Here is a 27968-nt window from a genome sequence, read left to right as displayed (position 1 = left end):
ACAGAATATAAACATACTGACTTCAAATATAAAAAACAAAACTGTAAAAATGCAACACACCTTTATTGTCATTACAAAAATGAAAGCACTCGAGTTGAAAACAATCATGTGACCGTGAGTTTATGTATCAGGCTCGAAGGCACCGTTAGTCCGGCCCATTGGCCTTTTTGGGAGGGGTCTGTCTGTTGATCTGCCTCTCCTCCTGGTGCTGCTCGGCTCTGGAGCATCTGCGTCTGAAAATGTGGCTTGAGATGAAGGTGCAGGGACTCCTGGCTTTTTCACCTTCTTTTTCCTTCTAGCTCTGTGGGTAAACCATAGTCCACAATCAGTATCAATCAGTATTCATCTTTTCTAAACCACGTCAGTCACAAATCTGTGTTGTCTTGCCTTTCTGTAAGAAAAGCAACACTTGGAGCCTCATGCAGTGTTCAGTAACCTTGACCCCGTGAATTGTAGTCAGGAGGATTTAAGCAAGGTGAGCCACTTACCTGGCATCAGTCAACTCAGGTTCGGTGTCAGAAAGGGTCGGCTCAGAAAGAAACCTAAGCTCCCCAGAAGAACTAATTGCAGCAGATACCTTCAAAAAGTAAGGAAGGAGAAAAATATAATGACAGTCGGAGAAGGACAGGGAAAGATATCGTACCATACAGATACCATAAGATAGACCACAATCGTCATGCAAAGCCACAAATATGAACCTCATGGTGGCGCTAGAGGAGAAGGATTACCAAAGTCAGTAGGCTTCACCCTCTTGAGACCATGAATGTCTGTACAATATTTCACGGCAATCCATCTGATAGTTGTTGAGATATTTCAGTCTGGACCAAACTGGCGGATCAGCCAATATTGCCATCCTTAGCATCCCGCCGGTAACATGGCTAAAAATACACACTGCTATCTCGTTCACAATCGTTCTTTTATTCTTCATGACACATGATGTTACAAGTGCAAATGATCTTCCTCAGGTGACTTGCAGTAACACATGCATGCACAAAGGGTGCCCTGTGGAAAACAAGTTTTGCTTGTCTCATCTACAGTGTGTAGAAAAAAGAGGGATTGGGAACAAGACAGCGGTGTGCAGGTATTTTCTTGTTTAAGCTCACTGCAGCTGGCATTAATTCAAGTTCGCCATAGCTACAGTTCTTCCAAGAGATGCCAACATCAGACTTTATAAAGCCACCTTTCAGGCCTGCAGAGGGTGTTTGATGGTCTGAAGAAAGATTATAGAGTATCACTTTACCAAACAGAAACAAAGGCACCATAGACACAAGAGAAAAAAGACCTGCATCTAGAGTGCAAGAAATGTATACCCTCTGTTACAGCCACACCCTGTTTCACCATTTCGCCCACATTCATTACTGATGAAAAGCGATATGATTCAAATCCAGGACAGACACCACTGTATTGTTTTGTCTTCTTACCCTGGTTGGTGTTGACCTCTCAGCAGTCCCCTCAGACAAGGCTGTGTGTGCCTGAGTCGCCCCTTCATTGAAATCTCCTACAATATAAAATAACTCAGCATCTTGCACCACATTCGGAAGTTTTATAGACATTATCCATCAGGTGTCTATCACAAGAACATATAATCCACTTACTCTGATCTGCCACATAGGAAGCAAGAAAATACCCCTGCTGCCCATTGGCCAGACGCCCAAACCACCAGTTGTCATTGTCTTTGTACAGCACTTGGATGACATCACCGCGGCGTGTGGTCAGTTCATCAGATCGATTAGCTCTGTAGTCGTAGAGCGAGACGACCTAGAAGAGGAATACGAAGGTGGAGGGATTGAATATGAGAGGGGAAAAGGTTGCATGTGACTGAGCTCACAGCTACAACCAATACTTACTACTTGTTGAACAGGGGCAGAATCTGTTTCCATGCGGATGCCTGAAGAAATTTGGTCAGGAAGGGTCTGTGGGAGAAAAAGAACATTATTTTAATCGTGTAGTAGTAATTTTAGAGGACACATGCAATTGACTAATCTGTGCAGTAAAGTTCATCTGGTTATTATTCGAAACGAAAAAGACACATCACAAAAGCAGTAAATGAAGAAATAGACTTATAAAACTGTTAACAGCCTTACCGTCTGTAGCCTGAAAGATGAGGCTCCTTTTAGACGCTGACCCACTGGACTGAACCCGCCTAGAAACAACAACAGGCGGCATAAATATTTCATATTGGATTGCCACACAATCCAGTGACTTGTGTTAACAGAGATGACTTACAGACACAAGTGTAAATCACAAGCGGCCCATCTTTGTCTCTGTGTATGGTGTACATGCTTCAGGAGACCCTAAACCACAATGCTGGCAGCATGTGGTCTTGGTCACCCCGTGCTATACTTTGTGCAGCTATAATCTTGGAAAATAGTTGACCTCACATATCACAGAGCTGCAGTAAAACCGTTCATTGGTCAAAGACACAAAACAGAGTGATTAAATATACAAGCCACTCACGGCTTTGGGTGCTCAGAGCCGCCTGGGGGATAAGCTGCTCCGCTAGAGAAGCAGACAGCTGCAGCTTGGAGTGCGGCGACAGGAGAGACGGAGGAGGTAACGAAGCATTTAATCCCGTCTGAAAACAAAAAGCTGGACTTGGGTTGCGTAACAATTTATTTGTTTATTTCATTTCCGAGTAGCAGTAATTTAATAACTACTTCCTAGTTCATGGAGACCTGATCAGGCCTCCTAATGCAATTTTCCTGATCAGTGGTTCATTTCATGTGCAGAGGTCAGACTTTTAAGTTTTAATCACATCTTACCCTTAAAATGTGATTAAAACTTCAAAGTTTCTTATGACATCAAATACAAAACATAATGGCAGCCAGCAGGATAACCTGGATAACAAACAGCCCAGGGGAAATGCAACGCAACCAAGAATTTAAAAATCATTAAAAAATACACCCTCTATCACTTTCTAGAATCATTTTTGTGGTGTTTCCTTCCCCAGCACTTGAGTGGAAACCCAAGAACAAAATGGTTTAGATGAGATTAGAGAACAAAATCAATGTTGGCATGAAAGGCTTGCACCATCTATGACATGAATAAAGACCAAGTATTCAAAGGTGTGTTTAAGGAGTGGTGATCAAACACTCACTGTGGCAGAATCTGATGTCAAGCTCCTCCCTGTGTGAGTAATGCCCATTTTGTCTGCAAACCAAACACATAAGAGACAGAATATTTTCCATGTAAATAAACAGACAGCACATGTTAATCCAGATGTAATGCAACACACCAAGTTCATCATATTAAACTGTACAACATTTACAACACATACCTTGCTCATAAATGTATCCAGAAGCTGAGGACCTCTGATGTGGTTCCTAAAAATAGTTTCAAAGAGTTTGAAGATATTGAATTTCTATGCATTTACTTATTACTTACTTATTTCACAGTAAAAGAGGATGAGTATTTACAAGTACTGAATCCAGCTGCTCCTTGACACACTGCATTTTCAACGCAAGTCTTGTTGCTTGGGCAAACTGATCCATGGTTGAAGCAGCAGATGTGTCCTGTAACGCCGGGGGGTCAGGTGTGTTTCTCATGGTTTTGGTGTCTGTAGAAGCTGACCTGCTCACACTTGATGCTGCTTTTATATTGTGCACCTCCAGCTGGGAAACTGTGTGATACAGCATGACATAGTCTTAGCTTAGTTTGTATTTTAATGCCTGTATGAATCATCTCACTCAAATAGCTCAGCTGACTGAAATAACATTCAGATCTGAAAAAAAAAGTGAGCACAGATGATGAGAGATTCAGGGGCTGCATTCACAGAAAAATAGCAGCACTTGTCAGGTGTTTTCACAAACCTTTGCGATCGTACAGGTACACATGGACCGGCTGGCTCTGACCGAAGGCACAGAAAGCAACCATGTTTTCGTGAGGGTGGAATGACACGCAGTGGAGAGCGGTGGGGTAACAAAGCTCAGAGTAGACTGCAACTTGATCACCTGAGAAGACAAAACAGCCGACAGCTGGAGCAACTATGCAGAATACTGTCAAAACTGTTAAGAACCGACTGCCTTCTTTATTACAGAAAAAAAAACATGATTCTCACCTGTGTCTGTATTCCAGACATATGCCATCCCATCCTCGCTACCAGAGAAAATGAAGTTCCCACATGGAGTGAAAGTGCTATAGATCCTCTCTCTGTAGTTTGTGGCTCCAGTGTACTTCTTTACAGCCAGGCTGAAAAGCACAGATACATTGTTGAAAAGATGTAAATAAATATTTGGATACGTTTGAACAAAACAAATGTACTCTGTCCCAGAAATGGTGAGTACAGACTTCCTGAGATTCAGTAATAACGCTGCATAATCTAACTTTAATAGCTGCTCTGTGCTGCCAACGTAGTGTGTAGTTGTATAATGTGTTGGCAATGCTAGACTTAACACTGCTGATTTACCACAGCAAATACAGTAAGTTAATGCCTAGGCTAAAATGCATCCACTCTCTCCAGTCCATAACAAATCACTGGGTAAATAGCAAACCACAAAATCAACACCCAAAAAGCAGAACACGGGTCACTGTTTCCTGTAATTACAGACAGTGCTTTCTATGTTTAGTCTTATCTTATTTACATTCTCAAGTCCATCATCCTCAGGACACTGTCTTTGGCATGGATGAGCAGGCACCGCCCATTTGGATGGAGCTGAAGCATGTTGATGGGGATCCCGCGGAGGTCACTCTCATCAATTTTCTGCCAGGAGAAAACATGCAGAATTTCACTTCTTTCATTTCTACAGAACAAGCAGAAGCCTTTCATAGTGCAGTAGACTATTTTTGTTGGTTATTTAATTTAATTTAAGACCACTATCTGACAAATCGTAAGTTTACTGTATGATATGTACATGTAGATCAAACATTACAAATATCTCCTCCTGTACCTTCTCTATACACCAGCGATGACATGGCCGATGCTGCTTGCCGTCATTCACTGAAGTTTTCCAGACAGTGATTACGCCTGTATTGTCTGCAGAGAACATTCTCCTTCCTAATTACAACAAATACAACAAAAGAAACATCAGAAGGCACAAGTACAATATTCTTCATTACAAAAGAAGCCCAGCCCCACATTTCATAAACAGAGCACCACAATCTGCTTTACAATAGATGGTAAGAGTATAAATACTAAATATAATCCCCCTCAGAAATGTACTGAAATGCACACATGCATGCTCACATACACACTGAAGCTTTCCAGTGGCATTTAGTTTATAGTTAAGAGATAAGCTGTGGTATACACAATTATAAGGTCCATGACTATGAATTGCATGTTAAACTCCAAAGACCAATATGGCCAATACACATAACAACAGAAATAGTTCAACAACTAAGGCAAGTTTCATGCGTAAAGGCTTGAATGATAGCACTTCTCAGGTAAATATGGTGCAAAAACATTAAATAAAATAAACCTATATATAAACTTTATATCACTCAATTTTTCTTACATACACATGCATGGATCCCCTCTATTTTCATATTGTCATCCAGGCCCTACTTTATGTCATGTTCTTCATAAACAAAATAACATTGCTCATATGAGGAAAATAATTTTTCAATATACAGCAGTCATTCTTATCTTTTGCATGCTAGCAGGTGGCTCGGGCCTATCTCACTATGGCACTGGATGAGAGGTCCACACCATGGACAGGATGCAAGTTTATGACAGGGTTTACACACTTATGCAAAGACACAACATTAAAAATACAATACCTTCGGAGTCAAAACAAACTGTGTTGATGAAACTGTTGTGACCCTCAAACTCCTGCAGCAGCTGGCCATTCACATCATCGACATCAAGTCTCCATACTCGCACCAGAGTATCGTAGCCCCCAGTCACCACCAGGTTCTGTGCTGTAGGGTGGTACTGAGCACAGTACACAAAGGATGGATGAGGGAGCACCTTCTGGGCCGTTCCCTGAAGCCTCTCCACATTCCACTCCCTGACAGAGGAAGAAACAAGAAACAATGAATAATGCAAACACTCTTTTGTGCAAATAAAGTGTGTTTTTTAAACAACACTCTTGAGTTAGACAATCACCAGTGTAGCCAAAACCTGCTGTGTCACTGGTGACAAAAACACATAGTGAGCCATCTAATACGAAGAGTACTTACTCCCCCTAGAGGTGCTACAAAAAACAGCAATTCAGTCACCAGCAGTGACACCTCATACACAACTGTTTAATTCACTCTTAATCAGTTTTATTTTATTTTTTTATCCGACAAACAGAAACTTACCTGACAGTTCCATCAGAGGAGGCAGACAAAAGGCTCCGATCGTCTTGGGACCAGCAGAGATCATAGACTATTTTGAGATGGCCACTGAAGGCAGCCAAAACCTTGCCAGAGGGAATCTCATACACTGAAACAGTAAATGAAGAGGTTATTTTATAACAATGCGTTTTGTTTTGTTTTTGTATATGCTTGGAGGTTGTAGATTCCTGAGGTCATCCCCAGAGCTGCTCATGACCACTGTGTATAATCAGCAAGTGAATTAGCTGGAGATTTCTGCTGAGGAGTCAACAGGAGCATCAGCAGGGGGAGTTTTACACAGACGAGGTGTTGCTTACCTACAACGGGGAAAGCATCTCTGTCAGCACAAGCAGCAGCCAGTATTGTTCCGGCATGAGAGAAGAGCACTGTGAAGCAGCCCATCTGACCACCACGGAATGACAGCATGGGCTTGTTAGGAATCCGACAGACCTTTAACAAAAACAACTCTGGTAAGGCATGTACAGTCAACTATGTTTAAAGGTTCACATTGTTTCAAATCTGTGTTAAAACAATACCGACATGCCCATATGTACAGTAAGTGTTATTGTTTGCTGTAATTGTCCCTCCTGTCCAAACTGGCTGTAAAGGGATCCCTTTCTAACACAATTCCAATGCAAGTGACTGGGGACAAAATCCACAGTCCTCATTCTGTGCAAAAATACATTCTAAAGTTTGGCTGATGGTAATATGAGGCTTCAGCAGTCTGAGTTAGACTGCTGAAGCCTCAGTATGAGACAGTCTGAGTCTTTGTATTTCCCCAGACAGTTCCCTTGCTGAGCCACAGCAAAAGGATAGTAAACCCAAGAGGGAAGCTTGAACAAAAAAAGACTGCAACTTTGGAAAATACCCACTTGAGTTATGTAACTTGAGCTGCTGAAGCCTTGTGTTTGTGTCAGCTGAACATTAGAAGTCATTTTCATATAGAACAACTGTGGATTTTGTCTCCCATCTCTTACATTTAAATTGCATGACGAAGGGATCGTGTCACAGCCAGGAGGAATGATCGCAGCGGCCAGAAACACATAAGCATGTGAGTGTTGTTGATTTTACCTCACAATATCCATTCTGTGCTGATGCAGTGAACCCTATGTAAACCATATCATGGTCCATGCAGTTCAATACAATCTACAAGAATGATGTAATTCTACTGATCAGAGAATGTAGCTAAGACTTACAATTGATATTTTGCAATGGTAAATGACATCCGTTATATCAAATAATAATTCCTAATTCCACTAACCTGTCCAGGCAGCCTGCTCCATCTCAAGACTGGAGGCTTGCTGTCTTGAGGCTGTGTCAGGCTTCGTTTGGTGACCTCATTCTGCAGTTCACTGTAGGAGGTGCTACCCCTCTCCTCCTGCAGTGCCATCATGGACCGAATACTGGGGTCCACCTACAGAACGAAAACCATCTCAGCTACAACATATTACTGAATCCACTTGTGGCTTGATTACAACTTAACACCAGAATATCTTTAGTATCAATATCATTATCTAAACTATACTAGTATTACTAATATGTAACATTTAATACATACAATATGTCAAACATTGGCTACATACCTAAAAGTATTAATTATAAAATAATTAATAGCAGTTGTAAAGCAGCAAATGACTTACATGCTCAGGGAGTTTAATGCCTTTGACAGTAACATAAAGGGTAGATCCGTATTTGTTTCGGGGGGACTTCCTCCACCATTCAACCACCTCAATTGTTTTAGACTGTTTCTTTGCCCGAGGTGGAGGGCAGAAGAGCTGGAGGCGAAGTTTACTGTCAATATTCAGCACACCATTCGTGCCAACAAGCTAAAGGATACAGGGAAAAATAAGTATTAAAAAAAGAATTAAAAACACATTCAGATTGGTCTTTTCTTTCTAAAGGACCAGGCCAAACATAGTACCTTGAGGAATGCCCATGCAATCTTTCTGAATCCCCGCTCATGCTTGTCAACATCAACGTTGGCTCTTGCTTCTTCCATGGTTATGAAGTCCAGGATCTTTACGAAACATTTAAATAAAAACAATTATAGACAGTTACATTGAAATTGGTCAAATGTGTCTAAATGAAGTGCCTCTTACTTCAAAGAAGAGTATAACTCTGGGGTTTTCATCGTTTTGTTGAACAAAGTAACCAAAGCGTTCATTGAAGATTATCTGTTCCTGCCACTCAGGGATGATTGATTTGTTCTTCTTGAAGTCAAAGGGTTGAGTCATGATGGGGAGAATGTGGTCAACGTTCTCTTGCTCATAAAAAGAGGAGACTGGCCGATGGCTATGAAAAACAAGACAAAGACATTTGACATTTTCAACAAAATGCATAAAAATACTGAAACTGAAGCCATACAGTTTGAGGGTTTGCAGTATATTGTGTTCAATCAAAGGTTTTAACACCCTCTAGTCTACTCCCTTTGAAATGAGACCTTAAAATAACTGTAGCGCATGTCTAGATTTAACTAAGACACAAATAACTGTGGTTCAAACGTTACAAGTTACAATTAAGTATCCAAAGACAGAATGTACCAGGCAATAGAAACACAATTGTTGCCAAACCAATGCCGATGTGAAAACACAATTCAACACTGAATTAAACACTGAAGTAATCTGTAGTAATGTAGGTGTGTGAGAGTGTCCATTCTCACCAGTCTTCTTTCTTCACATACTGTCCAGTGATTTCATCGACAACATGGATCTTCACCATGGGGTGTGAGATCAGTAGGTCAGACTTGAGGCGATCTGTTCTGTGGACGTACACTCCCAGCACAAGGCTGTCATCAAATGTTGGTTGCTGTGGTGCTTCTGCCTCAGGTTCACTGTCTTCTTTGACAACTGAAAAATGGGAAATTAAAAAACATGAAATTCACCAACATCATACATTGTACCGACTTATCAATGGAACTTTGCAAATGATTTCCTGACAATTAACATCCAGTTACCATGTTTTGTCTTCTTCTTTTTCTTCTTTCCCTTGGATTCTGTTTCGTTTTCCACATCAGCATCCTGGTCAGCATCTTCATCTTGATCCCTAGAGGACCAGAAGGTATTACATCTCACTTCAATGTGCTGCTAAAAGCCTTATTACTCATGTAAAAAGAACAAATCTGTATAATATTAGTAGGTATACACACCCTACTTCCGACTGTGTGATTACAGATTTCAGCTTTTTCTTTTTCTTCTTTCCAACATCATTATTTAGCACAACATTTTGGGAGACAACACTCTCTTCCTCAGTCTTGACCCGTGTCTTCTTTAAAGTCCTCTCCTCCTCCTGTGCAATCTGCTGCTGGTATTCATGCAGCAGCTTGTCCTCTGCATCCTCCACTTGACTCTCTGCCTTGGCCTCTGTAGCTCCTTTGCTTTTCCCCTTCTTACTCTTTCGCTTTGGTTCCTTTCCACCACCTACATCCTCTGACTCCAACACAATCTCAGACTTGGAAGCATCCTCGTCCTTCTGGATGTAACTTGTGGTGTCCTCAGGTACAGGGAAGGGGGGAAGCTCCCTCTTATTTTTCCTCTTGCCTTTTGAAGTTTGAATCTCCTCTTGGTTTCTACTGTTGTTGATATTAACCTTTTCAGCTGTTTCCCTCTCTCTTCGTTTATTCTTGGTGTAGCGGGGGCTGCCCTGTTCTGGGTGATAGGTGTTCTGGAGGATGGTTTCATCTTCTTCTGTGTCCTTCTCAAGGTTGAGGTTCTTTTTTAAGTTCTGAAGCTAAAAGAAACAGGGAGAGCAAAGGTTTATTAAATATATTTTGACGCTAAACAATCAGACCTTGAAGTTTGATGTTCTCCACCACTGAAGGTAGAATTACACATATTAGGACACATACCACGATAGTCTCCTGAGTTTCAGGGTTTTTCTTCTTCACCTTCTTCTTCTCTGATTCAGTATATTTCTTGAACACTTCATTGAATCGTTCCCGGGTCTTTGCCCGGTCTTCACTCTCACCTGTAAAAAGGTTACACTGTCATTAATGGGCACAGTGGACGTGGGCTGGCTACACTGCGATCATTTATACTACATGAAGGTAAGTACTGTACTTAAGTGCAATTTTAACGTACTTGTACGTTGCTTGAGTATTTCCATTTTACTTCTACTCTATCACATTTCAGATTTAAATAGTATTTTTTACTTCCCTACATTTATTAACATACCTACAAAACATGATCAACAAATAAGAGATGATGCATTTTTATATATTAAACTACCCAATAGAGTATAAAATTGTTTAAAGTAGCCCCACCTCAATCAGCTACAACATCAAAATTCTACTTACACTTAAATGCATACATAATAATAATCCACTAATGTGATATACTGTATATAATAATATAAGACTGAAAGGAGGTATTTTGCATTATGAGAACTTTTACTTTTGATACTTCAAGTATATTGATAATACTTGTGTACATATTTTATTGCAAGGGCATATTTACACCACAGTGTAGTATTACAACTTTCACTTGAGTAAAGGAACCCGAATATTTCTTCTACCACTGGTGTGTTGAGGGGACAGCAGGAAACTCACCTGCTGGCATTCTCAGGCACAGTACTGTCTCTCATCCTGAGTGAAAAAGGAGAGTAATCCAGGGAGGAAGGCTTTCATTCTAAAAATGCAAAACAGGGATAACGTTAACGTTGCACAGCAAAATCTCTGGCTGGATGATTCTATGCTGGTTTATAACGTGCACAACTGTTTTAGCTTTGTGTTTGATACAAGATGTAATTTGGATGAAAACACCGGAACAAAACCGCAACGTTATTTATGTGATATCTGTTTAGCCGAGGCTAAAACAATCTTAGGAAAAGAAACCTCGCAACCCTGTGAGGAGCTCACAGTTAACCGCTAGATAACGTTAGCTACATTCGTTAGCGTGCTAGGTGCTAACGTTAGCTAACCTAAATGACATTGTTAACGAACTACGTTTGGTACAGTAAGATTTACTTTCTTCAACAAACAGTCTGAGCTTAAAAAAACAAATTCCTCACAAAGGTATTTTAAAAGCTGGATATGAGTTAGCTATGGGTATCTGCGTGTATCTACCCTGCAGTGATTGTGCTGTCCTCCAACTTCACCAACAACGCTGCGACGGTTTCCAAGTCAACCACAGTAAGGGTGAACGTGAGGGCGGAGCGTGACGACCGTGTCCGTGACGTACAGACAACAACAACAAAATCCACCAATGACATTTGAGGACAGTAGACTCGAATTTACGTAACCATTTACGCAGCTACGTAGCTGTCTCACAAGCAATAACGATGGAAATAACATCATAAAAAGAAGTAACAAAGTAGTTAAATGCATTTACCGTAAATGCAGTTTTGAGACACTACGTTTTCATGTTGTCCAGCGTTTACTTTCTACTATTACATGACGCACGATGACGCAGCAGCAGAAAAACTAATACTTCTTGAACACTATTTTGTTGATTTATTTTACAATAACAACACAGAAAACTGTCCCCAAGAGTGAGAAAATGCAAATACAATACAAGTATGCATAATATAGAAGAGGCTGTAAGCCATGCAAACAAAGAAAGAGCAAACATGACTAAATCAAGACAAAGAATATATAAATATATAATTAAGCTAATAATCGGATAAATATTTTACAAACAAAACATGAGATAAAATGCAGTGTTGTAGTGTAAAACTAACCAACATGAAGTGATCAGCTCCACCTGAGCCACCTACTGCATTTAAATACTGTTAACACCTTATGAATTTATAATTGAACACTTAAAAAGGGGCCGGATTTTGCTGCTAATAAAAGGATACCTTTAATTTAATTTTAAAACACGAATTCAGGACGTATGCTTCTTAATAAGAGTTGTATAAAAGGTCTGTACAATGTAATGTTCTGCAACAATGAAATGTAATTTACCTTACAGTCACGTGACGTTGCAGTGGGCGTGTCTATGTGCGGGTTGTGTAAAACAGGCAGGTGCCGTATCTCTCCACTGGAAATGTAGTCATGGCTTCTGGCTTTTGTGCAAATTGCTGTCGACTGCTCAAAGAATTTACTGCTCATTTGAGGAAAGTTTGCAGAGAGTTTGAGCAAAAGATAAGGGACGTTTTTAGAGAACTCTCTCAGTGCACCTGCTTCAGGAAAACAACTGAGAGGAGTTTCCTGAGGAGGACGACTCGAGAGTGGCCCTCAGTACACCTTCTGTATGGTAGGAACATGTACCTGTTCATTCATCTTTGTTGAACATAGCATTTCTGTGGACGGGGGAAACACACATACGGATTTTCTTTATTTGAAATACAAAGTTTACCCAGATTATACAGTTCTGTAGTTACATCAACAGGGTCTTTGTAACTAAAGAAAACAAACTGATCTGTTTCTTCTCTTAGATGATGAAACTCAGCTACTTAATCAGGAAAGTCTACGAGGACTGAACAGACTTGCAACCTCAGAAAATACGGATCTACAAATGACTGCAGCAATGTATTATTTACATGTCAGTCATCATCGTGAGTAAAGAAATCAAACAGATTTTTATGTGACTTCTGACAATCTTCATGATAGCAATGACTTGCAGATCAGTGGCACATAAAATGAGACCGTTGTTTGCACTTCAGGTTTCTCATATCACTCACTGAAGAGATAAGCTCCCTAACGGGTATGACCAGTATCATGCAAATGTTCAACTGTATTTTTCCAGGGTTGGCAGGTATTTAATTCCCAGCATGTGTGGACTCTTGTGTCATTATGAAGACAAAGTAAATGTATTTTATTTTGGATTCCCACCGCATGATATCGGCAGGAGCAGTGGCTCATATAAAGTGACTGTATTGCTTGTAGTTCGGTTTTCTCTTTGGTCAGATCATTGTATTGATAAGCCAATTACAGGTTATGTCCAGCAATATGCAAATGTGAGACCAGTTTGATTGTATTTTGCATAAAAATGGCAGTTGATAGATTCCTGCGTTTACTTGGTTGATGTTGATAGAACAAAGGTGGGACTTGAATTTAAGACCAACTATCAGTCGAATATTTCAAGTTAGTAACTAACTTTTGGCTTCATCTAGTGAGACCGACTGCTAGTTTAGATACCCAAATACTTTAGGCGTCAAGAAATGTAACTGAATCATAAAATTCAATTCAAATTCAGCCACAATAACATTTTTTTGTCTTTTCTTTATTATTTATTTTATTCTTTTTTGCTCTTTGTAATTGTGTGTTACAGTGAAATCTCCCTTACCAGATGCCTTCATGGAGCCAGTCATGGTCTTACTTTTATCAACTGACCTCGACGTACAAAAGACTATCTCTCTCTCCTTGGTCAATCTGCTAGTAAAGAATAATGGTAAGCGATGAGAATCACAAGGTATTTAAAGTATTTTCTTTTGTTATTTCATTATCATTTACCCCTCCTCTGTGTTTAAACCAATAATGTATTGCAGCTTCCACTAGATAATTACTGTCCATGAAATCTGATTTCAGTGTGCAAAGAGTTAGTGATTGAAATGGGGATGCTGGTGCCCATGCTGGAGCTGTTGCAGTCTGGTGATGCGACCGCTCAGTGTCACTCATGTGCCTGCGTCACCATGCTGGCCTCCTCAGGTTTGTACAGACAGGGAGGACTCTGTCTTGCTTCAAGTCTTATTATCATTATTATTATTATTATTATTATTGTTATTATTATTGATAAATCATTCTCATACCTGTAAATAATTTGCATTTGTGTTTCACTCATTTGACCAGTTATTGGCTGCTTGGCAGGCCCAAACTGTTGAGAGACGACATAACATTGTAATTCTGTCTAGATCAGCTGAGCATATAAGTGGGGGATTTTCTTTCTTTTCATACAGAATCAAACAGGGAAGCTATCACGGTGGATGGGATCATACCACTGTTGGCTTTAGCAAAATCCTACGACCGACAGGTGCAACAGAACGCAACGTGGGCTCTGTTACACCTCACACAGTCAGGTGGGATCGTTTCCTTTCAGTCTTTCAATGTTCACATATTTTTTTCAGATTTTACCAGAAGCTGCTGTGTTCATGTTCTTTCCAGGGTTACTTCTTATTAAGATAACGTAAAACTATTTTTTCCCCCCAGATTGGTCAATAAGGATGTTATGTCGAGCAGGAGCCATTCCTGTCTTGGTGCTTCTGCTGCAGTCCTCAGACTCAGAGGTTCAGTTTTACAGCTGCACCGCTCTGTGCAACATCGCTGCTGTTCAGGAGCACCACCCTAAGTTGCTCAGCATTGGGGGTCATTTTTTGTTAAAGTCTCTCCTGACTCTCATGTCTTCCTCTGTGCAGAAGGTAATTGTGAACTTTAGTGGCTGATAACATAAATAAGCAACCATGTTTGATAAAAACATTTTTTATTTCTCTTTCAGAATTCAACCCAGGCATGCAGATGCCTTGAAGCTCTCTCAAAGGATGGTAATTATTAACAATGAAGCCTTACAGTCACCATTGACACCATACCCAAAGCAGATGCTTTTTTTGGTCTTTTTTTTGGTGTAGTTCTGATCCAGGAGCAGCTGATGGATCTCGACTGTGTGTTTCCTCTGAAGGCCCTGCTGAAAACCTCTTCTCCTGAGTCAGCCATAACACTACTGTCTACACTGTCGGCACACCCACCAAACAATGTACGATTCCCTACACAGCAGGATTATAATAATGATGAAGTTGGTATCTCTGTGGTGTGTTACAGCTGTGTATTCATCTATTGGGACATTATTTTTCCTTTCCTTGAACTACTAGAATCTGGATGTCAAAAAAAGTGACTCCACATATGAGGCAACTATTCTGTTTAATTCACAAAATTTATAATATTTCCATGGTTTGATTCCAGGACGTCCTGGTGAGTGAAGGACTGTTGGATGAAATCGGTCAGCTGCTTCATCGCCACAGATCGAGCTCTGTTGTAATCACACACAGCTGCAAGATAATCACTGACCTGTGTAGCTCCTGCATGGGTCAGCAGGTACGCCAAGGCTACAAGTAATGATTTCATGTCACAAGTCTACAGTAAAAATACATGATTTGTTTGTGGATGGTGCCTGAGATTGACGAAGTCATGTTGAATCCCATCATTATCTAGGCTGTGATGGAAAGTCTGTGTTTATCAGGACTCCTCCGGGCCCTTCTGTCTCCCACCCTGTCAGATGAGACCTTGCTGCATGTGATGTCACACTTACATCACCTGATGGCCTGGGGTGAGTGACCTGGACATAAGTTAGTATTTGTCTGTTCGGTTTTGAACATTTGTTGTGGAATATAACTCAAATATCAAGGTCTCTTTTTACACAAATCATTTTCAGAATCCTTCAAATTGTGTCATTATTTCAGATCAACTTAAGTCTAACTTGTCGGTGACAATAACATCAGAACAAGTTTCAAGACTAGTGAAGTCATTGGGACAAACACAAAGTCCTCAGTTGTCATACAACAGTGCGGCCATCATCAGCAAACTAGAAATGACTGGTAATGTTATGTGCAAGTACTACTGATAAACAAACATGAAATAATCAATTTAGTTTTATATTATGCATATAAAATATTCTGCATGTTTTCACTCTATTCACCTAGGGGAGGTGGTCCAGCTGCTAAAACCTCACTATGTTACCATGTTGAAGTACCTGTTGGCATTTCTCAAAAACAAAGATGTTAAGTTACAGCAGCTTGGCATAGCTACAATATTCAACCTCAAGAAAGGTTTGTATTTGTTGTACACCTACGTATTTAGCAACTGAGGTTACTGCAGTCATTTAAATTGTTTTATCATAGTAGATTATCCCTAAGCAAATTTAAAATGACCAGGCACTGTAATTCAGCAGTGGTGTCTTCCTCTGCAGATGAAGACTTTTCATCTCTGTTGGCTGACAGTGAGTTGGAGCTTCAGCTCTGGAAGGTGCATGCGCAGACGGAGGAAACCAGACGACTGCTGCAAATGATTGAGCCCCTTTCTCCGTCTTCTGTTAACCCGTGACTTACTTAGTACAAATACTTTCTTCTTTATATTCATGCATTGTATGGACAAGCAGAGTTTTTATTTGGTGTTTTAATGTGTTTATTTTACATCAGAGTTTTTATGTTTACCGTCAACAAATTACGTGAAAAACGAGGCAGAGATGCGGCATAGTATCAACTTTAATTAAATGTGGCATATATTTCTTTTTAACAGGTTGACAAGTGATAGTTATAAGCAATACTTAAACTGTAAGATACATTTGTTTTTATATGCTTTTATTATAATAAACTCACTTAACCTCTACACCTCAAACTTTGCTTTGTAAAGTGATTGCGCAATGTCAAACAAAGCAACTGTCAGTGCAATAAACGCTTTGTGCATTGTATTCTCTAAAACAACACTCGCAAAACTGAAGCAAAGTCTTTGGAAACTAAGTTCCTTAGCAGCTTTGAAATATGTGATTGCTATACTTCACAAAATCAAACAGTAAGATAGGAATTTATGTAGGAGGTGAATTTTCACCAACAGCCTAAACTCTTAGCGCCACTCGAGCTATTCTAATTCCACAGTGACAAAACTGAGGGAGGAAAAGTGCTTAGATAGCAAGAAATATCAGGAATAAGCAAAAAGCATATGGCTAACATGTTGTGATTGTTAGAATGGCTATTCCTATTTCACAGAGGCAACTCTATCCAGCAGACTATCATTACCACTGTCTACATCTACTGTTTTTGGATAGTCATTATTAGTTCAGAAACCTGCTGTACTGAAGAAATGAATAATTAACTTGCCCAATATTTGTGCCACTAGTTACACACAGAAAAGTGACCAAATGCTGACGTCCTCAGTGAGAGGCAAGGCTGTAATTTTACATGCTCTTTCAAGGTGCTGAAGGGCAGCAAAATGGCTTTACTGCAGTAATTCCTGTGTTTCAGAGAAATCACAGCTCTCCAACAAAGGCTTCGAAGGTCTGCCCACTTTGCAGGTTCTCAGATGACCTCTGAAGAAGAACAGGGAGACGAAAAAAGATATAAAATAAAACTTTTCAGAGCAGCTTAAGAGATAAGTAGAGCATTTGTGATGCATTTTTACAATTTTCATTAATGGATACTGTATGTACAGGAAAAGAGTGCAAAAAGCCTCTCCTTTACTTGTTGTTTTTTGTATATGATTTTATATATAGTTTCCATGATGCAAGACACCCTGCCTGCACAGATCACCGTTCAAGATGAATGTGTGATCCTAATTATGTGGTCTGTAGACAATGCCATGCCTAATTGGGAACAACCGTGATGGACGATGGAGCATGTCAGTAATGATCCAGGCCCACAAGATGCCTTACTTCTAAAAAAGTCACTAGTCAGGGCCAAAAGTTATCAGAATCTGGCTGGTGCTTAGTGTTAACCCCGAGGACAAGTGTTCTCAAGTGATCTGCTGCTCGCGTCTCACCTGCTCGTTGGTGGGTCTGGATTTCTTCCAGGCCTGTAAGAGTCCTGAGAGATCTGCGTTCTTTGAAGGCCACAACAGGTACCATGTCCCCCTCATTGTTCAGCCCCAGCTGTGAGGTCTTTGTCCCCACTGGTAGCTTGACAGCATCTTCTATTGTGCCATTGTGCACAGGCTCTGTGTTTTCCTTTGGTTGGGCTGCATTTGGCAAGGTCCTCACTGGTACAGCTTTCTGTGTTAAAAAGTATTTAGTCAAGGACAAACTGTTTGGCTTTTAGAAGTGGAGCTGCTTAGTTTTTAGTGAATACTGGTTGTGCGTCATAAGAGCCCAGGGGCGATGAACTTTCCAAAAACTGAACAGTAAAAAAAAATCACCTTATCTGGAGAATCTGTCCTTCTGGTTCTCCGCATGATCTCCTCAAGTCGCTGGAAAAGAAAACAGCTTTCATTAAAACACTGCCATAGTAGGCTTTGTGAAAGCATTCAGTCATTTAAATAAGACAGAACTGTTTTGATGTACACAGATAGTCGTGTACAGATATGGTAATCTAACATCAAACATTTTCAAACTTGTCACTTTTTTTCGTTCTTGGCGCGCTGCCTCTTCTTTCTGTGCGAGGATTTCTCGCTCTTGTTTCATCTGCTCTGCTTTTGCCCTCTCTTTGGCTTGTTCCTCCTCTCTCTATATTAGAAAAAAAACACAAAAACAGGGAAAACCTTGTGATTGTCCAATAAAAATAAATTAGTCGTTCCTTTCATTCACTCATGCACTGATGAATGTTTGCATTTCCCACCTGTTTCTGCAGAAGGGCGGCTTCCTTCATCGCCTGAGCTCTTTCTTCCTCAGCTCGTCTCTGCTCCTCTTCCTCCCTTCTCCTCTTCTCCTCAATGAGACGTTGAGCCTCGGCCTGCTGTCGTGCTCGCTCCTCTGCCCTCCTGCGCTCCAGCTCCTCCCGACTCCGCCTGGACATATCATAAATTGACAGTCTTAATGATCTGCTACTGCAGGGTGTCTGTCTCGTAGGTGGACGTGCTTTTTACCTTTCAGCCTCCTCTCTTTGCAGGCGCTCCTGCTCCTCTCTCTCCCGTTGTAGTCGGGCCTCTCTCCTCTTTTCAGCCAGGAGACGTGAGGCCTCCCCCGGGTCTGTAGTCCCAGCTGAAGGCCTGCACGTGACTTCAGGAGGCAGTGGAGCTGGATGAGGAGGCGTTTGGGGAGGTCCTGAATAGAATTATCAACTTAAATATATATCTGAAATACATTAAATACCACTTTGTGTTTTAAGCATTTCTCTAGCTTACTTCCATCTCCTGCTGTTCTGGTTATAGCTTTTGTCTTTTCGTCGGGCAGGTTCGAACGTGGAGTCTCTGGTGGATTTTCATCCCTCTGTTTCTCCTGCTGACCTTCAGCTGATGTCCTGACAGGCCTTGAGTTCCCAGGAGAGAGGGCAGAAATACAAACGGCGGCATCTTCCTCAGGGACCGATGGGAGCTCGAGCTGCAGCGGGGTTGAATGTCTGCTGATTGATCTTCGGGGGGTCCTTTAAGATCCAGAAGAGAGCAGATGTCCCACTTTGTTCAGATTACTGTTACTATGTCATGAATGTACTGCGGATGTTTTTGGTCACAAACACCTACCGTTCAGGTGAGGGGGAGGCTGTTCTGCTTTGTGTAACTGTGGCTGGTTTCACACTGGCCTTGACGGCAGGTGATCTAGTATTTGAGCCACTGTTGTTTGAGTTCTTCTTATTAGTGTTTTGTTGTTTTATCGCTTTGATCTAAACCAAAAAGAAGAAAAATATGGTAATATAGAATAGATTTCATTTATGCATCATATTTCTGCTTTTTCAGTCCAAAAATCTGACTGAAAAAGTAAAGAAAAATAGAGATAGCTGTGTGATCCTAAAAATATGAATTGATATATTCACTATTATTTAGCTGCCTCTAAATGATCCTTGAGTGCCTCTTTGTGGACAAACAAAAATAGCCTGTCTCAGTAGGTTCATTTCTGTGCCATGTAGCATTAAGTACCAAGTAAAGCCTTGGCCAATCAGATAAGCACACCAATTACTGTTGTATCCTGTTTTCCAGCTTCATGCTCTATAGCAGTCAGTGGGTCTCCTCATTGGCAGGATATATTTAATCTCCATTCCAATAATTCCATCCTGAATTCCTTGTTTTTAGAGACATTTGTAGACAGATTGTCCATGAGGTTAAACCACACTTCACAGATATTGATCTGAACTCTAATACAGTGCGTCTCGCATATTATGTGTGTGGTAGTTTATAAAGCACCATTTGAGGACATCTTCTTCTTCTCCAGTTCTTACCACACTATCTGTGGTGATTGCAAATTCATTCAAGCAACACAGCATGTATGATTGATCAAACAAGATAGAATTACCTGTGCCACATTGATGCTTCTAGGCTGGCTGTTGCTGGGACTGGGCGAGGCAGATGGCCTGTGGTGGACTGAGCCAGAGTGGTGTTGGGGCTTGTGAGGGGTGGTGGTGGTGTTGGTGGTATTCATGGAGTGGAATGAAACTGCACGGCGACAAACATGGACAACTGAGCCAGTGATTTGTGCCATAATTATGGGAAATTAAAGGGAATATGGAAAATGGTAGAAACAGTGATGGAAATGTGAAGCAGTGCGTAAACAGAAAGGAAAATAAGCAGCGTTAGTAATCAAAAACCTTGAAAGATTAGTTCTATTAGTATCTACAAACCATTATTATTGCATTGCCATAATATTAAAGTAAATGGGAACATTCTGTTAACATGGGGGAGAGTACCTTCTTCTCCTGACTGACAACCAGCACTCTTGCTCCTGGCCAGATAAGAGCATGTGGGGGTAAGGAGGCGACTGACCAAGTTCTTCTCCCATGTTGTCAGTGGCAAGCGACGTGAAACTAGCATATTGATCAGTGTTAAGTTTTTAGTGCAGCAAAAACAAAAGATAAGGAAGGATTTGTTGTGTTAAGATATGTTACACAGGGAATAGATACTGTTAAGTATGGTTCTCTGACAAGTTTAGAAAGATCATGTTAAAAGAGAGTGAAAAACAGAAAGTCTCTCATCTATACTTACCGTTCTTGGTGAGCTTCCTTCCTCTTGAGTTCTGACTGAGGCTCTGTTGGGCCCTTTGGCTCTTCTCCAGCGTCCTACGCACTGCAGATTCATATCGCTCCTTAATTCAGGAAAACAAGCTTCAGTGTTGATGTTACTCACTCCAGAGCTGTGAAAGCATCGGCCTCACTAAAAATAAAAAACTTTTTTCATTTCCACCATCAAAACTCACTTTCTCCTCTTTCAGTCTCTGCTTGCGCTTCTCCTCCACAGCAACACGCCTCCTCTCCTCTTTGAGCCTCTGCTCCAGGAGCTTCTTCTTGCGCTGCTGCAGTTGTTGTTCATAGTATTGCCTGGCTCGCTGCTCCCGCTCCAACCTGCTCAGTTCCCGAGAGGCTGGGGGATAAAAAAAGTGAACTGGTATAAATAGATTAACCACTTATGTATGTTAATTTGTATTAGAAATTGAGGACAATGCATTCACAGTGTTGTGTGAATTCTACCACCATAGGAGCTCACATACCAATTAACTTCTGGTACTCTTCTCTTCTTTCCCGTGCCGCTTTCAGCCTCTCATCAACATTTAGTCCATTAGCAACTAGAACGCCAAAATAATACTTTGTAGTCACTGGTTAGATGCCATAAATCACATAAAGTAACACTATTAGATGTATTAAACAAGGCAAGGCAACCTGTAAGAGGAAGTCATCATCTAATATCCTAACAATATGACAGCTGCCTGATAAACAAGTGAATGTGAGAGCGGTATCAAACCTGCAGTGGCCCGTGGAGTGACTGTGTTGCAGATTTGGACAGACTTGTTGAGAGAACAGGCTGTTTTCTTTGCCTGTGAATTTGGTTTGATGTTGTCTAGGGTGAGGGGAAAAAAACAGCATGTTATTCTGTAAAAATAAAGCAATACTTCGGACCGGGTATTATTTTTTTATAATCTGACACTCAATATTTTATAGATTTTCTACCATCTGTAAACATACATAAGAGTCTTCCCCTAAATGAATCTTTTAGTACTACAGATTACAGGGCATGAAAAATCTGTCCCCAATAGTGGCTATTGTGGACTGGGATGGCCTTAGGGTCAGCTGCAAATAAAAGAGCCATTATAAACTGCCTGCGCATAAAAAGCGAACAGAACATGCAAGCACCTGACCACTCCTCATGAAGATGACTGAAACAGGCAATGAAACAGATGATCACTTGGAACATACATAAGTGGGGGGGGGGGGTCACATGGATCTACAGTATTTCTTCAGGGTTAAACAATATCATGATGCTTATTATTCTATATATTATGTGGATTATGTGTCCACAGACACACAGATTCCCCACGATTTCCTCATGTTTATGGCAGCCATGCTCAATTAAAAAATGACAAATGATTTCTCAAAAGGAATGTGTAATCTATATATTATATTCATGCGTCATCAAAATGATCAGATGATCCTGTGTTTGTGATCTACAGGCTTTGCTTCAGGAAAAGGCTTGTTTTGATCACACACCATACAAATCCTACTTAAACAAGAGCACAGATAAACCCCTTCTCACCTCCTGTTCTTCCATTCCCCTTCCTCTGGGCCTCGATGGTACGTGTAGAAAGTGGTCCCTGCGATGGAGGGATGGCACTCTGTTTCTTCTGCACAGCCATGCTAGGTTTTGAGCCTGGCATACCAGTGCTCTCACTCAAAACCCCCCTCCTTTCTCTCCTCCTCCTCCTCCTCCTCCTCCTCTTTTGAATTTCTATTTCAAGATGCCTTCGGGTCCTCGCTTGTGCGCTGTGCAAGGAGCTGCCCTCTGCATCAGCTGCTTGTCCATCTGTGCCTTACAAACCAATAGAGAGAAAAGCACAAAAACAAAGCATCCAGTTATACCCCTGTCCGGTGGGTTAGAGATGAATTAAAGCAAGATTATCCACACAGGAAATTTACTCCTGCCTCCATAAAGGTTATGGAAGTCTGGAGAGATCCTGATCCTCAGTGAGTCTCGTCTATAAAAAGGCAACTCCCCCTCACCCTTGTGAGCTGCTCTGCTTTACTTTCAGATAATATAGCTGTGTCACTTTAATTCCCCCACCACACTGCCTGCTTGCTAGATGGAAGTGGCCAAAGGGATGCAGCGTTTCCTGGAGACAGAAAAAAAAATGGAAGCTGAGAGCCTGTCCTCATGAATAATTACCATGACAACGGTGGTATAATATTCATTGACATATATTGCATGGACATTAACCCTCTCTGATGTCCTCAGTAGATGAGGGAAAACATTTGAGTTTTTTTTTTTTACCCATGACCCCTCCTTGATGAGTGAAATGGTATGACCACTAGATGGAGGTATTTATTTCTAAAGAGCAAGCTGAAGTCAGCCTTGCCTTTAAATTCCTTCATCTACAGACACATAAATTGACGTTTCTTTACCCAAATTTGATGTTTTTATTCAAGGCCAAATGAGCAAAAAAAAACATCAAATTGAAGTGATTCAAAAATGTTATTTTATTTTGACTTATCTGATGTCAGCCACATTAAATTGTACCCTATTTTGACTAAAATAGCCAACCAACAGTATGATACACTTAACATTACTTGTACTTAACAAAAAGGTTCAGTCATTTACATAAACTATTATATGTCTTAATAACTGAAAATCAGTCAAGTTTACATAGACCATGAGCTATTGTTAAATAGATTAAGTGATATTGGAACAGCTATAAAATGGTTCAGGATATTTCTGGACCACGATGGAAATAAGCCTTTGGAATTTTCTTTTTCTGTAAGCACTTACTGTCCTGGCAAAGCTGGTGTTTTTTTTAAAAATGAAATTGTCAAATAAAATCTGTTAATTTTACAGAGTGCATACAATTTTGTGTTTTTACAGATGGTCAGACTTTTTATTGATTCCAAGGGTGTCCCCCCATTTTAGCTCCTATTTTATTTTGTATATTCATTAATAGCATTGGGAAGGACTATGGTGGACCAAAAAAATCTTCCATACTCGTTCCCAATCAACAGGTAACACAATTCTCTACACACTAAATAGGAACTCAATTGAAACAGTATCATCATATGATAATAACATGAAATTATAATATATCATATGAAATAATGCTTGTTTAAACATGTTAGCCAGGAAAAAATACCTGTACAGGCTAGTTTTTAAAGTGGGAGTTTAGGACTATGGTAACTTGTTGTCTACATGCATGCTGCCTCTCGTACACTCTACCTTTAAGATTCCGTGTACCACAGTGCCTTACGATTTACTTATAAATATTATAATATACTTAATACTTAATCATTTTAAGTCTGACCCGTCACCTCTGACCTTTTTGGGCAACGGTTCATCGCCAGCCATCCTGTCTGTTGTGATGCTGCTGTCTGTAAAATAAAATGTCATTAATTAAAACAAGCGAACCCGTAATGTATGACAGTAAAGGTTTCTATAAATCCAAAGTTAGCTTGTTATCGATAGCCACAACAGTAGCTTTAACGTGAATGTGTTTTTCCGTGATGCTACGTTAATGTATGCGCGTGGGACACACGTCAAATGAGATTAATATCAGCTAGCTAACGCTAGCTAACTAGTTAAGCTAACTGCTAGGCTACATAAGGTAAGGTTTATCTTGGTAAACATTAACGCAACGTTGGCACCAGATTTTGCTAGAGTCAAAATCGTTTTCTAAGACTATCGGAAAAAACATAAGCAACTTCAGTACAAGTTTGAGGCAAAATTATGGCATTAAATAATATAAATATGGAACCGGAGAAGTTACTTTAGCATCAGTGGCAGTCATAGCTAGCATGTTAGCAGGCTGTAGAGCTAGCTTACTTTAAAGAAAACATGTACCTTTGCACCTGTCTACATTTTGTACTTTTATTTCACCTGTTCAACTCAAACTGCTTTTCAGCTACCATTGACTGATACCTACAGCAATGACACCTCTTTGGCCACAAGGTGGTGCTTCCATTCATTAATACACACTGTATTTTTGCTAGAAGCTGTCTCAACCATGTTCATTATGATGGCATTGGATGGAAGACAGAGTATGTCCAGGTTACTGAATATACACTGTCTAAGGAAGGCTTGTGATGTGCCATTGGAGAAAGTGTCACAAACCAGCACATTGCATGTGACAAGAAGGGGAGATGAGCCAAGTTAAAGTGCCAACTAAGTGTTTTATTAGAAATAAATATAACTATTTACAAAAGATGGTTGTGGGGAGTAGTTGTAAATCAGTGAAGAGTATGTATTCATGTTGAAGGCAGCAAAATGTCCAAACCAAACCAAAACCTATAAGTGTGGAGCTCAGGAGAGAGAGACGATGAAAAGGAGCTGGCATTTATAGCCTTGGAGGAGGCCTAAACAGGTGCCACTAAATTAGGGTAACAACCCTCCCTGACTGCAGGCTCCTGAAGGAGAAGACAGAGCAGAGAGGCAGAGGCAGAGTTGCTCCACAAATATGCTGAACCTTTTGGTCCATTTAAGTAACATAGGATTCTCAGGTTGGTTGATATAGAAGACATTTCAAACCACACAATTAAGTAAGTTCCTGAGGTCACCTGAGGTCAAATCCACCTGGGCCCTACGTGCTTGCTGCCTAGTGCAATGCCCCCCCTGACACCAACAATAACAATGCCCTCTGGCTGTGTTTCACTGATGAAGCTTGCCAAACTCCCCCCATCCAAGAGTCTGAAATGTGTCATAAGGATACACTACACCATGGTCAGGTGGTGTGCCCACAGAGTCACTGGAGCACAAACAAGATGGTGATAACCCACCTACAACCAACAGCCAAAAAAGGGCTTTTGGACACTGGACCTACATGGGATAAGATTGCATGGTTGGTATCAAGTCATTCTGTGGTTCACCCTAGACGACATTGTCAAAGGTGTCAATTTAAAGGCTTGGGTGCTTGCTCATGCATATTCATTAGTGTTACCTAAATATTCACCCAAAATACAGTTAATAACTCTCTTTTATATTGCATAGATATCAGATGTTTTTTGTTTTTTAGCTGATATCTTGCATCTGAGACCGCTCATCTCTACTGAAAGATTCTCTGATAAAGCAAAGTGAGGTTGCACATAATTGTGTTTTTGTTATCAAATTAAATACTTTATGTTCTTTATCAGACCAGAAGAGTCAACCATGGCACCTTGGTTTGGTGGCTGATGTCAACTTCAAAGTGTTTAAAGTTGCGTATGATGACAACACCCATCAGAGAATGAGGTTAGTATATTAGACAACAGGGTCAACTGGTAACTTTGCACGATTGGTGACATGGTTACCGGCCTTCCTGGAGGAACTACGACATCTCCTCAACCCCTTGTAGCCGGTATTGAATCATGTAATTAAGGGCAGAATCCCTCAACAGTGTGGTCAGGTTGGTGTCGCTGAGAGTATCACACACTTCCAGCTGAGCAGGCAGGAAAAGGATGCATTCGTTACAGTTTTAGGTAGAGAAAGTAAGAAAGTACTTGCATAAAGTTAAGCATGATGTTTAGTTTGATACGCATCTTCTAAATATTGGTTTATATTAGAATCCTTGAACGTAGAACGCTATCATTTCCTTAAGTGGGTAAAGTTTAAAGTTTAAGATAGTTTCCCAATGTAATAAAAAGGATAACATGTTTCCCTGTTATTCCTTCTATGCAAAATCTATTTCTTTTGTTGTGAACAGTGATACCTCCACATAATGAGGATACCACATGCAACACTGACTGGAGCGCTTAAATAATTTAGAGCCTTGTTTCATCGGATACCAGCAACTTTAGACTTTGACGTATGGCTTACAGACTGGCTGTATGTGTAATTGATGAGATGATGAGTTGTACTTTGGCATTCAATAGAAGTTGCATTGAATAGAAGTTGCTAAAGCATGCCTCAACTCAACAAAATTATGCAACATAATCAGTGCTTTTAACACAGCTTGTTTTCAGTTTGTGGGAAATTACCACGTTTTCCTTTCTTGATCCTTATTTATTCAAGTAAATAGCGTTATGCAAAAATGTATCAACAGCACTTTTGTGATTCAAAATTGAAGTCAGTTTTTAAACCTTAAGACTTAAACCAGAACAAAAGGCATTTCAAATTGGACTTGACACCATTTTGTGATTCCATGACACAAGACAGTGTGTCTGCACCAAGACCCAATTTGGAGCAGCACCCTATTAAAGATTAAAAGGGAGCATTCTTCCAACTAGTCTGGGCTGACATTTTGTTTACTTCCATGAAATTCTATCACTAGTGACATGGCAAAATATTGATAACCTCATGCTCATGCATTTTCAAGCTTTTCCTGTACTTTTAAGTAATGTTTTTATATTACGATTAAAAATGGACACACAGTGCCAAACTCTTTGAATATAACAAGGACTTTAATGGGTGTGTTTTTAGTATTTCTGAAAGGCACAAAGGCAACATCTTGTACTTTGTGACTATTCATTACTTTAGTTAGCATGAGGCTTTGCAGAATCGTTATACAATCACAATCAGTTGGATTCATTTGATGGCCTCTTGGCTTTTATGTAAAAGTTGCTGGTTGGCTTTTCAGCGACCATCTTAAAGGATGATTTAAGATTAAGGAAAAAAATATTTTGTTTTGTGCACAGCCTGTGTGGATTGGCAGACTCTGCTTACAGTGACGTCTCTCAGCAGGCCCTAGTTATAGTTACCAGTCTCGGGTTCAACACTCATGCACTATTCATTGGTGTATCACATCACTCCTGCCCAACTTCAGACTTGGACAAACCCAATTCTTTTCTGTGCAACTTTACCTTGTAGCCTTATTCCTACTGCTGAGTAAATGTCTAAAATGTTTATGTAGTGTTGCTTCCATCTCAGAAGAAAAGAAGTTGCTGTTTCCCTTGCAGGAAACCTGTTGGAGCTACTCAGAGGAGGAAGACAAGAGCATCATTTTCTTGTATGGTATGTATTATAACATCACATTATTTTCTCTGCAACATCATGTCAAGCAAAGTTCAGATGTAACAAGCAAAGCTTTGGCATTTAGGCCTCAATGTTTTGCAGAATGCTTGAAAGTTCTTTGAGGATGGACTTTCAGATGACTGATATCTCTTCTGTTAAGTTGTTGAGCAGATTTTCTTTTTGTTTGAATACCACAGAAATATTTAGAACTTTGCATTCTTGGTCTCTAGCATTTGTCTTTAATTGCATGCTTTGTGGTTCTTCCAAACTGCATGAGTCTTTTTCTGTGCAACATGCAGCTCATAAGGGTGTTTCGCTATTT

General features: G+C 40.3%; 3 protein-coding genes across 3 annotated transcripts; 1 reads left to right on the top strand and 2 right to left on the bottom strand.

Annotated features, from left to right (window-relative positions):
• Positions 1-22: 22 nt before the first annotated feature.
• On the bottom strand, positions 23-11357 carry ahi1 (Abelson helper integration site 1). The gene is made up of 27 exons (XM_070919903.1): positions 11315-11357; positions 10799-10877; positions 10100-10218; positions 9401-9981; positions 9209-9297; positions 8915-9101; positions 8355-8547; positions 8177-8272; positions 7896-8081; positions 7517-7669; positions 6573-6705; positions 6241-6364; positions 5716-5945; positions 4887-4993; positions 4581-4699; positions 4058-4188; positions 3810-3950; positions 3417-3619; positions 3278-3323; positions 3098-3150; positions 2458-2575; positions 2085-2143; positions 1848-1913; positions 1596-1758; positions 1422-1498; positions 489-577; positions 23-301 (listed from the first exon to the last, which is right to left on the bottom strand). Exons 2-27 carry the CDS (start codon positions 10806-10808, stop codon positions 121-123), a joined length of 3654 nt encoding a protein of 1217 aa, XP_070776004.1. The 5' UTR covers positions 10809-10877; positions 11315-11357; the 3' UTR covers positions 23-120.
• Positions 11358-12244: 887 nt separating this feature from the next.
• LOC139297735 (uncharacterized) lies at positions 12245-16503 on the top strand. The gene is made up of 13 exons (XM_070920512.1): positions 12245-12446; positions 12628-12747; positions 13464-13583; positions 13721-13840; positions 14089-14208; positions 14339-14547; positions 14625-14670; positions 14755-14879; positions 15086-15217; positions 15335-15449; positions 15583-15717; positions 15823-15948; positions 16089-16503. Exons 1-13 carry the CDS (start codon positions 12245-12247, stop codon positions 16220-16222), a joined length of 1704 nt encoding a protein of 567 aa, XP_070776613.1. The 3' UTR covers positions 16223-16503.
• Positions 16298-22400, bottom strand: LOC139297732 (ensconsin-like). Its single transcript, XM_070920511.1, has 15 exons — positions 22280-22400; positions 21491-21586; positions 21240-21314; positions 20949-21112; positions 20738-20837; positions 20443-20559; positions 20052-20215; positions 19286-19425; positions 18950-19188; positions 18692-18869; positions 18445-18613; positions 18228-18332; positions 18026-18076; positions 17654-17882; positions 16298-17204 (listed from the first exon to the last, which is right to left on the bottom strand). The coding sequence occupies exons 1-15, from the start codon at positions 22398-22400 to the stop codon at positions 17194-17196; spliced, it is 1959 nt and encodes a 652-aa protein (XP_070776612.1). The 3' UTR covers positions 16298-17193.
• Between the last annotated feature and the right edge of the window lie 5568 nt (positions 22401-27968).

Source organism: Enoplosus armatus, chromosome 15 (assembly GCF_043641665.1).
Source record: "Enoplosus armatus isolate fEnoArm2 chromosome 15, fEnoArm2.hap1, whole genome shotgun sequence".
Taxonomy (NCBI): domain Eukaryota; kingdom Metazoa; phylum Chordata; class Actinopteri; order Centrarchiformes; family Enoplosidae; genus Enoplosus; species Enoplosus armatus.
This window is presented reverse-complemented; position numbering and strand designations above follow the sequence as displayed.

Bases quoted from the DNA above. Each gene is read 5' to 3' on its own strand.
- ahi1 (XM_070919903.1), bottom strand. The intron at 9,102-9,208 runs GTAACTGGATGT...CCCATTTTTCAG, and splicing joins AAAGAAGAAGACAAAACATG to TTGTCAAAGAAGACAGTGAA. The intron at 1,499-1,595 runs GTAAGTGGATTA...TTTATATTGTAG, and splicing joins TTCCTATGTGGCAGATCAGA to GAGATTTCAATGAAGGGGCG.
- LOC139297735 (XM_070920512.1), top strand. From the start codon at position 12,245: ATGGCTTCTGGCTTTTGTGCAAATTGCTGTCGACTGCTCAAAGAATTT. The intron at 14,880-15,085 runs GTACGATTCCCT...GTTTGATTCCAG, and splicing joins CGGCACACCCACCAAACAAT to GACGTCCTGGTGAGTGAAGG. The intron at 15,450-15,582 runs GTGAGTGACCTG...TCATTATTTCAG, and splicing joins ACATCACCTGATGGCCTGGG to ATCAACTTAAGTCTAACTTG.
- LOC139297732 (XM_070920511.1), bottom strand. From the start codon at position 22,400: ATGCCAGGCTCAAAACCTAGCATGGCTGTGCAGAAGAAACAGAGTGCC. The intron at 19,189-19,285 runs GTAGGTGTTTGT...TGGATCTTAAAG, and splicing joins GCCTCCCCCTCACCTGAACG to GACCCCCCGAAGATCAATCA. The intron at 17,883-18,025 runs GTGATTTTTTTT...TTTTTAACACAG, and splicing joins GGACAGATTCTCCAGATAAG to AAAGCTGTACCAGTGAGGAC.